The sequence below is a fragment of the Acomys minous genome (genome assembly GCF_964271855.1).
Source record: "Acomys minous genome assembly, chromosome: 1".
NCBI classification, from domain to species: Eukaryota; Metazoa; Chordata; class Mammalia; order Rodentia; family Muridae; genus Acomys; species Acomys minous.
The window spans coordinates 103,254,829-103,269,358 of NC_140483.1; the positions used below are offsets into that span (position 1 = coordinate 103,254,829).

Sequence of the window (14,530 nt, forward strand, 5' to 3'; positions counted from 1 at the left end):
CTTTGGGAGATGTGGTCAGACCATAAAGGTCTCAAAGCCTAGTGTCCTGACTCCTGGTGCTCTTTCACTCTGCGTCTTCTTTCGCATTAGTTCTTCCCATCCGTCTAATACCCACTACTTATACACCTCTTGCTAGAACAGTCCTTTTCAAAGAAATGTCTGAGATGCTTCCTTCTTACAGTACTTTGTAAATGTCTCAGTTGTACTTGGTTTACACTTTTCAAGTGTGCTTTTTGCTGAGAAGTTATTAGCATGTAATTTCTCTTGGCAATAGTAGGGACATGATTACGTTTTGAAGCCATACTTTTGCTTTGGAAGTGCTACGCTTCCTCATCAGCCTCCTTCCTACCAGTGTGGGCACTTAACCCAGACCCTCCCTTTCTCCTGCTCATGCAGACCCAGAGCCTGTTTGTTGGTACCCTCGTCCTTCTTTTTAAGGCCTGCTCAGATGCTCACGCTCAAGTTCCTCAAGTGGCCACACTTAAAAAAAAAAAAAACTGATATGATAGAATGAGGAGTGTGGGCATTAACAAATGACAGAGGGGTAGTTAACTTCCCAAACTTAGCTTCATTGTGTGTACAAAGTGTGTCTTTGGGGGCTGGAGAGATGGTTTGGTGGTTAAGAGCACTGGCTGCTCTTCCAGAAGACCTAGGTTCCACTCCCACGCCCACATGGCGGTTCACAAGTGTCAGGAAATCCAGTGCCTTCTTCTGACCTTCACAGACAGTGCACAAGGTATGCAAGCAGGCAAAACACCTATACACATAAAACAAAAATAAAGATTAAAAAAAAAAAGAACCTCGTCTTTGAAGTATACTTAGAGCAACATAGTGATGGTAGTCATGGAGAAGTAGAAAGCTACTACCATAGATGCAGATGACCCATGTTTGTGTACTAAAGGAGAAATCTGCATTGAAACTCAGGAAACTTCAATCTCCAGTCAAATTCCTTCTTTCCATCTTTTGTTTGTTTGTTTGTTTGTTTGGTTTGTTTTTGGTTTTTGGTTTTTTGAGACAAGGTTTCTCTGTTACACAGAGCACAGGCTGTCCTTGGTTCCTCTTTGTAGATCAGGCTGGCCTCGAACTCACAGAAATTCGCCTGCCTCTGCCTCTGCCCTCTGAGTGCTGGGATTAAAGGTGTGCACCACCACACCTGGCTCCCCAGTCATTTTTTATAAAAGTTTTTTGAAATTATAATTACATCACATGCCCATTTTCTTTTCCTCTCTTCACCCCCTCACGTGCACCCCTCAGCTTTTTCTTTCAAATTTGTGGCCTCTTTTTCATCTGTCTGTCTTCTGTTTGTCTATCTGACTCTTTCACACACACAGACACTCCTAAATACAGCCTAATTCATCTCTATAATTTAACCTGTATGTGTGTGATCTTCCTAAGCCATTTTTGTTGCTTATTATTAACCCTAACTTTTCTATATCATATGTTATACTTTAAATTTTTATTTATTTATTTATTTTTGGATGTTGAGGCATGCCCCCCATTCCTAAAAACAACCAATTTGTCTATAAGTTACCTGCTTGTATATGATCTCTCTAGCCACTTTTGTCAGTTATTATTTTATTATATTATTATAATATAATAATTAATATTATAATATTAATATAATATATAATATTATTATTAATTCTTATTTATCTGTATCATATTTTATACTTTCATGTTTCATTTACTTAGTTATTTTGGTTGTTTAAGACATGGCATCATGTATGCTGGGCTGGCCTTAGACTTCCTTTGTCGCCACGGATGATATGGAACATCTGGTCTTCCTGTCTTTACCTCCCAAGTACTAGGATCACAGGTTTAGACCATCAGCCTGGCTGTGCTGATCACAAGAGAAAACCTTGCCCGTGTTGTCCCTGAGAGGAAGCCTGAGTATCCATGTGCTTGCTATTAATCCTAACTTTTCTATGTCATATGTTATACTTGTTTTTATAATAACAGCCTAGTGTTTGGTTGACTTTGTGGCTGCCCCGTCTAGATTCCGATGCTAGAAATCAATTGATAAGCTGGGGCTTATGCACCCCTGAGCTGCACTTCCTGTCTGTATATAGCCTGTTTTGTTCATTGTGTGCATACTTTTTGGACTTAGCTAGACTCGTAATAGGTAATGTTCTTTCTTTTTCTAAGCTGCTCATGAAACACTGTTGTATCTTCTTTGTAAATAAGTATTGTAAAGTTTTTCATTATTGGGCCTGATGTGGGGAAATTCTTGAATTTTGTATATGAAAGTTACCTGAACTCCGTCTGTATTAGTAGTAATGTCAAGACTTTAGTAACTTGGAGTATACAGTTAAATGTCTTGTTGTGGTTGCTTTATATTAGATACCTACAGATATTGGCAGCTATCAGATCAACCTGTTGTTAGGATCTGTCAAGTTTGAGTAGTAAGTAAGGCATAAGTAGCACATATGTATAGTTTGAGATCCTTTTAAAGCTTCCATAGGGGAAATCCTTAAGCTCAGTGGCTTATGACCAGCCTAGGTAACAGGGACACTCCATGCTCCTCTCCTCCCCCTAGCTTGACTGGTGGTTGTTTATAGTATGAGTAGGTTTTCATTATTCCGACGTATCTCAGTTTGGATTTTAATAGGTACTACATTCATGGTACTCAAAAGTTACTCCAAGATTGGCCTGATTAAATTTTCAGACTGCATGTCTAAACTAGGTATATACACTTCTAAAATTACTCTGAGTGTAGTTATACCTTAGCTCTTACCTACTTTTGAAAATGAGCTACAGTAATAAGGAGATGATTAAAAACACAGACATTTCGGATGGCTTCTTATGGTCCTGGCATTAAAAGTGCTAATTCTAAATCTTAGAGTTGTACTTTCACTTCCTCTCTGAAATTCCATTTTCCTTGATTGGGTTTCTGCAGCAAGTAATGTGTATGGTTTTCAGTTAACTTTTACGGTATGATTGTATAACTAGTTTTGACCTGAGGCCAAGTAAATTGAGTCGTAGTTTCAGATCACTTGTATTCAGTGCTCTTGTTGTGTCAGTCCTAGATAGTTTTATCAGCTACATGAAAGTACCCCAATTTATTGTAAAAACTCCACACACAACAGCATTTTGAGTGTCCAGTACCTGCTTGCCTGAATTAAAACAACAGAAATCCCCATTTTTCTCCTTTGACTTATGCTGGGTAATATGCAAAATGGAAAACAGTATGTACTTGAATCTAGCCTTGGCTGCTCTCCTGTAGTGGGTAAAGAAGCAGTACAGCAGAGATTATATGAAACTGTGTGGAAATGGAAAAGACTGGTAACGCTGGTTACATAGACAAACTGTTGTTTTAAAGAAACAAAAACAAAAAACTCGTTTCTTTTACTTCAGGAATTCTTCTTTGGCAGGTCAAGTAGCTTTCCCCTGCTAGCCAAGAGTCTAAAGTGCCCAGGCCCTAAGGGTTGCTTAACATGTGCCTGGCCGCTTCAAGTTCATGCTGGCTGAACTTAAATTGCATGGGATATGGTAAAAGCCTGATCGAGGTTAAGTACTTTTGTTTTGAGTTGGTTTCTTTTTAAAAAATTTCCAGTGTTTATTTGCATTCCCTGTGCATTGGTATTCTGCCTGCATACATGTCTATGTAAGGTTGCTGAGTGCCCCAGACCCGGAGCCACAGGCAGGTGTGGGCTGCCATGTGGATGCTGCAAACTGAACCCTGGTCCCCTAGAAGAGCTGCCAGCTCTCCCCAACTGCTGAGCCATCTCTCCAGCCCTTGGGTTGGTTTCTTTTTTCTTTTCTTTTTCTTTCTTTCTTTCTTTTTTTAATTTTTATTTATTTTTATTTTTATTTTTATTTCAAGACAAGGGATTCTCTGCGTAGCCTTGCCTGGCCGGGCTTGTCTTGTAGACCAGGCTGGCCTCAATCTCAAAGCAATTCATCTGCCTCTGCCTCCCTGAGTGCTGAGATTATAGGTATGTACCACCATGCCCGGCTTGGGTTGGTTGTTGTTCTTGTTTCTTCTTCTTCTTCTTCTTCTTCTTCTTCTTCTTCTTCTTCTTCTTCTTCTTCTTCTTCTTCTTCTTCTTCTTCTTCTTCTTCTTCCCCTTCCTCTTCTTCTTCCTCCTCCTCTTCCTTCTCCTCCTCCTCTCCCTCCTCCTCCTCTTCCTCCTCTTTATTAATTATTTATCCAGTATCCTGTCCACATGTGTGCCTGCATGCCAGAAGAAGGCACCAGATCACATTATAGATGGTTGTGAGGCACCATGTGGTTGCTGCTGGGAATTGAACTCAGGACCTTTGGAAGAACAGTCAGTGCTCTTAACTTCTGAGCCATCTTTCTAGCCCCCTTGGGGTGGTTTCTTAAAACAGGTTTTTACTACATAGTCCAGGTTGGCTGTCTACCCAAGATCTTACCCTGCCTCAGCCTTCTGAGTAGTGGAATTACAGATGTGGGCCACTGTACCCAGCAAGGGACCTAACTGACTCTTGTTTGGCCTCTGTGATATTAGTGCTGTTTGGTCTTGCTCTCTGCTCAGCTTGTAGACTGTCTGCTTTTGCCATAGTGCCTTTGCGGCTCACCGTTTTCTTTTCTGTCTGGATTTTCTTTTCATCTGGGCAAGTTCCTGGCTCATGGATATTGGTAACAATTTCTCTCCAAGGAGAATACTGCTTTCCTTTTGCTCTGTGAGTGACTAGTCAGTGTCCCATGACTTTTGCCTCTGGCTGTCATGTATTTTCTTCGGTGATTGCTGATAGCCATGTTTAAAACTTGGCAGCTTTTGTTTTGTATTTGTGTTTTGTTTTTACTTTCAGAGTACTATTGTCATAGACTTCTAAGAGATCTTACTTGAGGGGGGCGGGCAATATCCTTTAAAAATAATTGTGACCAGGGAGTAAATTCTCAAGGTACTGCCTATAGTCTCAGTGAAAACACTGCTGGTCAAATGGCTGTTTAGGATAGAATGAATAACCCAAACAAAGCTGTATATCATGACATTTATAAAATCCTGCTCTCTATGTATATTAACACAGTCTACAAATAAATGTGTTGTAGTAAGCTGTGGTTCATACTTACAATATTCCACTAAAAAGCAGTTGTAAACATACTCAAAAAGTGTAGAATTGAAGACTGCTCAAAGCAGGGTGGTTTTTTTTAGGGCAAGATGAATGACATCAGCTAAATAAATGGCATTTGGTAGAATGGCCATTCAAAGGTTAAGAGTGAATTTTCTGCAATCCTGTAGAAGTAGCTGATTCCTCTCATTACGAGACTTGGCTTTTATGCTTCTACCTTTCTTCTGTGAGGAGGGTAAAGGTGGTGGCCAGATCTTTTATGTTTTTTTCCAGACATGGTTCCTTTGTGTAGCTTTGGCTGCCCTGGAACTCAGTCTGTAGACCAGGATGGCCCTGAACTCAGAGATTTGCCTACTTCTACTTCCTGAGTGCTGGGATTAAAGGTGTGAACCACAGCTGCCACATCCTAAAGACTAAGGAAAGCAAGTTTGAAAATGATCCTTTTGAAAAATACTTGTTAACCTCATCTAACAGACAGAGTCCTGCTTGCTAGTAATATTTACAGTTAACAGACTGTGGATGATTGGTTTGTTAATGTGAATATTTGTCAGAATTTTTTTAAGATTTATTTTATATAGACAAGTACTCAATCTGCATGTACACCTGCATGCCAAAAGAGGGCATTAGACCCCTTACAGATGGTTGTGAGCCACCATGTGGTTGATGGGAATTGAACTCAGGACCTCTGGAAAAGCAGACAGTGTGCTCTTAACAGCTGAGCCATCTCTCCAGCCCCCATTTGTCAGAATCTTAATAAGTCAGATAAAAACCTTACCGTGTTTTAATTTCACCATATCTACTCTATATTAAATGTGCATTTACCTCACTCTAGCCAATCAGATTTCATCGACTGTCTTCTGTAGAGCAACACGTTTCCTCAGGTTCTCCTCCTTGGTATTCTGCAGGGTTTGAGACTATTAGTCTAGGTTGAGAGCTGTAGGCTTGTATGTGGAGACTCAGTTCTCAATTGGCAAGTTTGAATTTATATTTATGGTTGTTGTTACTGTTTGAAAGTTTTGCTATTTTCCCAAGACTGGCCTTGAGCTTACAGGCTCTAGTAAAATTCCTCACCTCGGGCTTTCCAGAAGTTGCTCCTGCAGTGGGACACCATCACAGCCAGCCTGGTTGTGAATTTTTAATCATACCCCCATTCAAGTGATACTGGTGATTTTCTTTCATTCTTTTTTTCTTTTCTTTTCTTTCTTTCTTTCTTCGTGTGTGTGTGTGTGTGTGTGTGTGTGTGTGTGTGTGTGTGTGTGTGTGAAATCACTACTTAGAAATGACTGCTAAACTATAGAATTAGTATGGTATTATTACCTTATAAGATTGACTTGAAGATTGGTGAGTTAATTTAATTTGAATTTTATGTAAATCAAATTTCTCTTAGAGCTATAGCTCAGAATGGAGCACTTGGGTAGCATGTACAGGATCCAAGTTCTTTGCTCAGCATTGCAAAATAACGAGGGGCACGTATGTAATTGTTCCACAGTCTGTCTGCTGCCTTTGGGTTGTCTTGGAATGTGTATAATGGTATTTGAGGATATGTGGATGTAATCTCTTTCCTGTTTGGATGCTTAGGTGGTTTACTTGAAGTGTAAGGGCAGAGCAAGGCCCCTTACAGTCGTGCCGAGGTAAGATAAAGGAACAGTGTAGTCTAGTAAGTAGAAGGCAAAGGAGAGAGACACCAGCCAGTTAAGACTCAGCTTTATTATTTCCTTTTTTCACCAAAAAACGCTTTTGTTAGCATCAAAATTAAATACTTTGGGATTTTTAGTACATTTGGGTTTTGTTGTATTTTGGTTTTTAAATTAGGCTGTCAGTATGTAGCCTAGGAAGGCTATCCTGGTTCTTACCATGTAGAAGGCTAGGCTGGCTTCACACTCACTGAGACCCGCCTGCCTCTGCTGGGATTAAAGGTGTGCATAATGAATATTCAGTGAGTAATGACTAGAATTTGAAAAAACAAAAAACATTCTCATGAGTGTAGTTTACAGTTTACTAGTAAAGAAAGATATAAATTTAGAAATTTTCAGTGAAATTTATTAAAACAGTCTAGGGTTTGCAAATACTGCATGGTTATTTATGCAGAGAGGTTGTTATTAAATTGTTGGTGATATGTGAGCATTTCCTCCTGAAATCTGCTTGGTTTTATGTCTTAAAAAACTAATACTTGTTAAATGTGGAAAATATTTTAATTATTAATAGTAGAGAATATTCAGCGTTAATGGAATTTTATTTTTTCTTAGGTCATGTTTACTGGTGAAAATATTCCTGTTCATCCTCATGTGTATAGCAATGGTCATATCTGTTTATCCATTCTAACAGAAGACTGGTCCCCAGCGCTCTCAGTCCAGTCAGTCTGTCTTAGCATTATTAGCATGCTTTCCAGCTGCAAAGAAAAGGTAGGACTTTCACAATTATCCAGGTAATGTCTCCTCTTTCAGCATAGGTAGGTTAACAGTTTCAAAATATAATTATTTGTATCTGAAGGAGGACTTGTGCTTTTTGTTTTCAAATTGCAGTGAACGACATTTTTAGTAATAAATTGGCAACTTATTTTGTTATCTTTCATTCTAAATAGACTAGAAATCAAACTCAATGTTTTATATGTATTTCTAAAGTATAGTATATTGAGCATACAACATGCTAGCAGTGTGGGTAATAACTAGACTGTTGCTGTTGTTTAATCGTTTTAAACAGCACATTCATGCACATGTTCTTGATCTGAATTTTATTTCCATGAACAAGCACAGAGTGAAAGTGTACAGCATAGTCCTGTTTTTAGCTTTCACAGCGGGAAAGTTAGAACGAACATCCCTTCGCTTCTTAGCTCCCTTAGCCAGCTCCACCCAAGGCAGCGTTTCTCAGAATCTCCCAGAATCCAGAGCTTCTCAGTGGTTAGAGTGAAGGAGGCACAAATTACCAGTAGAATTTTTGGAACCTTCCCTCTTGTTCTCCTTTATTCACCCACAGATTCTGCCTCTAATGGAAGTGAGGGAAAAGACCAGATGAAAAATGGTATGAGCTAAATTTCAGATACCTTTAAAGTAGGGAGCTCTGGGGGTGTATATGTGTCTTTAGCAGATTGCTTTTCTGTTCTCCAGATTAAACCCACTGCTGTTTTAGTAGAATTTAGAGAATCTTTAAGACAATGGTACATTTTTAAACAATGGGTTGTTTAGAATCTGGAAAACCCAGAGTCACTGTTTGACTAAGTAAGTTTCTTGGAATGTTAATTCAAAGGGTTTTTTTTTTGTTGTTTTTTTTTTGGAGGGGTTTGCATAGGGGTTTCAGCCACTGAACATGCACACTATGTGACCTGACTATTGATCCCTGGAACCTACATTGGAAGCAAGAACAGAGCCCTGAAAGATTTTCTGTGATCGTCAGTTGCAGTGTGGTGCACACATGTGCCTACAAACATAAACTCACACATAATAATATATTTTAAAGGAATTTTCCTGGTATTCTTTTTCAAAAATCAGATTTAGTTTAGTTTAGTTTTGATTTAGTTATATTGTTCAAATAAGTACAGAGAATAATAGGCTACATTTTGTTTTTCTATTTCAATTGTAAGATGAAGAGCCCTTTATCCAGTTTTTAGGTACTATATAAGAAAAAACCCTGCCATTAAATTATGACATGTTGTTAATTGAAAGACATATCCCCATTCAGAAATACTAAAATACAAAGATACTATTTTAGATGAAATATGATACATGTGTCTTAATAACTCTTTAAAAATATTTTACTACTTTTTAATATGGGTGTTTTACCTCCATGTATGTTTATATACCATGAGCATGCCTGGTACCTACAGAGGCCAGAAGAGGGCATTGCCTTTCCTGGAACTGGAGTGACAGATGATTGAGAAGCATCTTGTGGGTGCTATGACACAAACAAGGGTACTCGGAGAGAACAGCCAACACTCTTAATTGCCGAGCCATCTCTCCAGCCTCCTTAATATCACTAGTTTCTTTGGCATTTTAAGGCTGTAATCAAGCTTTGTTTAACCATGAGTTGTTATAAGTCTTTGTTGTTTATTGCTTCAGGTTTTTTTCTTACTCTGTTTCTTACACACACACACACACACACACACACACACACACACACACACACACACAGAGCTTTTCTTCTGTGGGACAAAGCAGTTTGTTTTTACAAGGGCTCCTGTGTCCCTGTGATTCTTCACAGTGAGGTGATGACTGCAGGGTTTGATGTGCACTGCTTTGAGATGGTCACTGGTGACTCTACCCATTGCTCTTGCATGGCCTGGTGATCATTAGCTTTCACGTGCATTTACATGGACTGTTTTACACCAATTGCTGGAGAGTAACTGCTGCTCAGTATGCTTCTCATCCTTTAACCCTCCTCGTTCTCCTCACCTCTTGGTTTGCTGCTAGTGTGTTTTGTATACATTAGTGTAAAACTAATCATTTCTACTTAATTATTGCTAAATTGTTTTTAGTAGAATTGCTGTATGATAAGTCTAACTATGATAATTTGAGTTAGAATTTCTGTAAGTTTGATAAAATTAGTTATTAAAGAAATTTTCTCATGCTGTATCAGTGTAATCTTGGAGGAGTCAACAGATTGTACCCAAGTAGTCTTTTTTGTGGTTGTTTATTGAAAGTACCATTGCTGTGAGCTCATAAGGGCATTGTAAGGGCCAGCTGACAGCTAAGTCGAAGAGCATTAGAAGCATCCTAAAGATGGACTGTTTTCCTCCTGCAGTCTAGGCTGTCCATCACACTTCCTGTTGCTTTCTAGCTGGACCTTGCTTAAATGATGCACCACTTGATCAGCCTCAGTAGAAGAGGGAGTTCTCTAACTCTATCATCTTCATTACTGTAAATAGTTATTTTCTATTTATTTATGTAATGTACATTGGTGTTTTGCCTACATGTGTGAGGGGATTCAGATCCACGGGAACAGGAGTTACAGACAGTTGTGAGCGGCCATGTGGGTGCTGGGAATTGAACCTGGGTCCTCTGGACGAGTAGCCAGTGCTCTTAACTGCTGAGCCATTTCTCCAGCCCCTCTAAATAGTTAAGTCTAAACACTGCAGAAGATACTGAATAGGGAAAGAAATAAATTGCTCTATCAGTGTTGGTGTAAAAGTGGCCAAAAGCAAGAGTGAGGCTCTCTGTCATGCTGTTGGAAGCTGTCCCTCACTGTAGCATTAGAATAAACTTGACATTTGAACTCTTGACAGAGAGTCACATCCTCATGTCTAGCTCTGGTACCCAGAAGTTTTCAGGCAGGGCCCCTCCCAGGCTTCCACTGTGGTTAGCATCGCTCTTGTGTAGGTATCCTGCAGAGCTGCCAGGCTTTCTGTGTTGTTTCTGTCGGGGCAGATGAGAAACTGCAAGGCCACTGTTAAGCACAGCACTAAAACATCTTTCCTCTTAGTTGCTGTTTGAATTGGAATCACCTGCTCTGTCCTTAATACACTACAATAAAATGATAAGCCTGTGTGGATACTTGAAAGTTGCTGTAGCTCTTCAGACAACCTTAGTTAGGAAGGCCTTTTGTTGAGTTAGCGCATGTGAGTAGTCATTAGATGGCTTGATGGGAGAGGTAAGTATGAAGACTTTGGATGTCGTGTACTGGCACTGGCCTGTCCCACTCCTTCTTAAAGCAATTGAGATATATATTCCCAAGTTAGGCTTTTAGTGTTTCTATTGTTTTCATGTGTTCTATAGTAGTTTTGCTAAACTCACTTCTCTCTTAGTCATTTTCTTTCAGAATTTACCTATCTAAATTCTTTCTTTGTTTCAGAGGCGACCACCAGATAATTCCTTTTATGTGCGAACATGTAACAAGAATCCAAAGAAAACAAAATGGTGGTATCATGGTGAGCAATTTTAATCTGTAATGACAAATTTGGGGAATTTTTATTTGGAAGATGGTGGTTGTAAGGCTTGGGAAAATAGTGGGAGGATGTAATTGAGGTATTGTAATACTACATTCTAGAAAATCTTGGAAAATGTGGATATTAGACTAATTTTTTAAAACAAAATCATACCACAGAAGTAGTAAAATTAGCATTGCTCTGATAATTCAAACAGTACCATTTCATATCTTATGGGCTTTTGTTTTGATGCACTTGAGGTTTGAGACAATTTAGCTTATTTATGTAAGCCTTTCCTGAAACTAGCTATGTAATCCAGGCTGGCCTTGAACTTGTAGCTTTCCTTTGCCCCTGCCTTCCAAGACTGGGATTATAGACACAAACAGCTGTGAGAGACTGATGTCCATAATAATCTTTTTCATAAAATAGGGCTAGCTTTATATGAAGTATACGTTCTGATGCCCTGTGCACTCAGCTCTGTCACTTTTTATAATTTCAGGCAGTTAAACTAAGTTATAGTTTCCATTAGTCTCTGGTCCCAACAGCTTGTCTTAGTGAGAGTTCTAGTGCTGTGAGGAGACACCATGACCATGGCAAGTCCTGTAAAAGAAAGCTTTAAACTGGAGCTGGCTCACAGTTTCCTAGGTTTGGTCCATTATCATCATGGTGGGGAGCATGGCAACATGGAGGCAGGTGCTGGAGCAGTAGCTGAGTGTCGGCAGAGAGAGACTCTGGGCTTGGCACTGGCTTTTGAATTCTCAAAGGCAAAGTCCACCTCCAGTGACGCACTTCCTCCAATGAGGCAACAGCTCCTCTTCCTTTTAGATTGTGCCACTCCCCAGTGGCCAGATCTGTGAGCCTACACTGGCCATTCACATCCAAACCACCACACAGCTATTCTTCAAGTATTTGACGTTCTGCCCGGGTTAGCTTTATGAGAAGAATATTCATGATAATGTTAAGTTTCTGTTTTTCTTGTTTAGGGAGTAATAAGTTTTATAATGCAGAATTGGTTGCATTATTTCTAAACCAACCTTAGTACTATCCCAAGAATATAGTTTAAATTAAAAGCAAATGCTTACATTCCCCAGTGGACTTCTTTTTCCTTTGTTATTGGGAATGGCTCCCCTGGCCTCATGGCTGCTAGACAGTTTCGCCCCCGAGCTACGTCCCTGTATGTCTTAAAGTAGGTAAATAAATGTCACTTCTGTGATCTTTGTATTCACAAAAGCATTTGTTTTCATTCTTGCGCTTAGGTTTTTTATTTTAGCAACAAAATAAAGAAATCAAATTTTGCAAAATTTAATGAAAATATGGCTTTTCCCCCTTCCTTTCTATTGAATGTGAAATCTTTTGTGTTTTCACTTAAACTATAATTTAAAACCAGAGTAGATTCAGTGGCATCAAGGCCAGTGAAGGGAGGCCATTCCCAAGGGCCATAGAAATACGAGTAGCCAGTGCAATAGGAAGTGAAGTCATTAACACAAACCTAGAGGGACACTGACAAAGATGGAAGGACTATCAGAGAATTCTTCATGGGAAGTTAGATTTAATTTGATTTTTTTTTTTAAGACAAGGTTTCACTGTGTAGCCTTGACTGTTTTGGATTCGCTTTGTACACCAGACTGGCTTCCAAGTCACAGTGATCCGCCTGCCTCTGCCTCCTGAGTGCTGGGATTAAAGGAGTGCACCACCATGCCCAGCTAGATTTTCTTCACAAATTCAGGTATAGTCAGGTGTGGTGGGCATACTTGTCACCCAGCACTTGGAAATTAAAGGCAGATGGCTCAGGAGTTGAAAGATCATCTGTGGTGAGGCAAGCCTGAGCTCCATGAGACCCTGTGTCAAAAAACCCCTGTAAAAGACAGACAGTAAATTACAGCTTTATGTAATTCAGTAGAAAGCTAGTAGCGTAATAGGGTAGGAATTTAAGGAAAAAAAATTACAGGTGCCGCACATGTAGTGGTGCATAACTGCAGTTCTCACATTCAGGAGGGTGAGGCAGAAGGCAGCCAATCCCAGGCAAGCTTATGCTAAGTGCTAAGATCCCGTCTCAGACAGAAACAGAACGTAACGGTGAAGAGGAGCTATGGTGTGTGTTGACGCATACAAGATAGTAGAGGAAAAGGGGTGTGCTGTTAATGTAAGGATAGATCAGTAAAGCCGGGTGTGGTGGCGGCCACTCCTTTAACTCCAGCACCTGGGAGGCAGAGGCAGGTGGATCTCTGTGAGTTCAAGGCCAGCCTGGTCCAGGACAGCCAGGGCTACACAGAGAAACCCTATCTTGAAAAACAAACAAACAAAAGATCATTAAAGTAGGATTGTAATTATTTAGGCCCTATTATATACAAAATGTAAGAAATGCATCATATATCAGGAAGTGAAAGATTATTAAAGCTGGTCATTTTGGAAAATTGGTAAATGTTTTAGAAAAGAAATTTACATTTTTATTTGATAAAATCTTTCCTGTAGATTAAGTATTTAAAATTGTTTTTAAAACACTGAACATTAACTAATTAATAAGGAGGGAGGATTTTCCTTGTTTGTGTGTATATATGTGTTTGTTTTGTTGTTTTTGTTTTTTCCCCCATTGGTTTAAAGGTCATTAACAGAACCAGGTGTGGCACATGCCTGTAATCCCCACACTTGAAGGTCAGGAGGATTGTGTTGAGTTTGAGCCCAACCTGAGTTGTACAGTGAGATTCTCTTTCAAAAATAGAAAAGAAAAAAAGATTATGAAGAAATTATACACTTATCTATATGAAAAGTCAAAACATAAAAACCAAAGCAATTTGTGAAATTAATTAAGATTGTAGTCTGGGAATGTAGCTCAGTGGTAGAGACCTAGTTAGCTTTTGTGAAGCCCTGAGTTTGAGTCTGAGCCCCAGCCCCACCTCAAAAGAATAAATAACTAATTGGAATTACTGTGCTACATATTTTTACCTGTGTATATATTAGTACTAAATTTAAAATTTCTGAAACTCTTAATGCTGAGCTAGCAAGTTCCAGCATGGATGCAGTGCCAGGGCACGGATAGCAAAGAGTAGAACAAAGCTGTCCACACTGCTGTCACACTCATGTTGTGACCACTTTCCCCTACGTGGTGGTTGTTTTTGGGACGTCATACTTGTATGTAATGTGTTTTGTTCAAAGCCACTCTCATCCCCTTCCCTCCGATAGCCCCCTCCTCCCCTCTGACACTTTCCTCCCAACTTCATGTGCTCTCTCTCCACCTCCTTGTTCTTTTCAGTCCACCTTATCCACGTGGTGCACAGGGTGTTGAGGTGTAGGACCACCTGCTAGAGAAGGTTCTCAGCCTCCTAGTGTGGCCCTTCAGTACAGCTCCTCTTGTTGTGGTGACCCTCAATTATAAAATTATTTTTGTTACGACTTCAAAACTGTAATTTTGCTACTATTATGAATCATAATGTAAATATCTGTTTTTCTAATGGTCTTAGATGACCCCTGTCAAAGAGTCCTTGGACCCCAAAGGGGTCATGACCCACAGGTTCACATCTCTTAAGAAAGCTGATGCTTCCTCCCCAGGTAGGGATGAGACTTTTTCAGCCCCCATTATCACCCATGGTAGGGTTTTGGCTGTCTTGTACAGCTCTTGTACATGCAGTCACACACACTGTG

At 39.6% G+C, this 14,530-nt stretch overlaps 1 protein-coding gene across 3 annotated transcripts in view; it reads left to right on the forward strand.

The window, feature by feature from the left end:
• Positions 1-14,530, forward strand: part of UBE2W (ubiquitin conjugating enzyme E2 W) — a 55,440-nt gene that overhangs the window by 30,030 nt on the left and 10,880 nt on the right. For all 3 annotated transcript variants that reach the window (XM_084786879.1, XM_084786878.1, XM_084786880.1), the window contains exons 4-5: positions 7,284-7,439; positions 10,819-10,894. In XM_084786879.1, the coding sequence (XP_084643005.1) occupies positions 7,284-7,439; positions 10,819-10,894 (232 nt within the window). The remainder of the gene's footprint in view (positions 1-7,283; positions 7,440-10,818; positions 10,895-14,530) is intronic.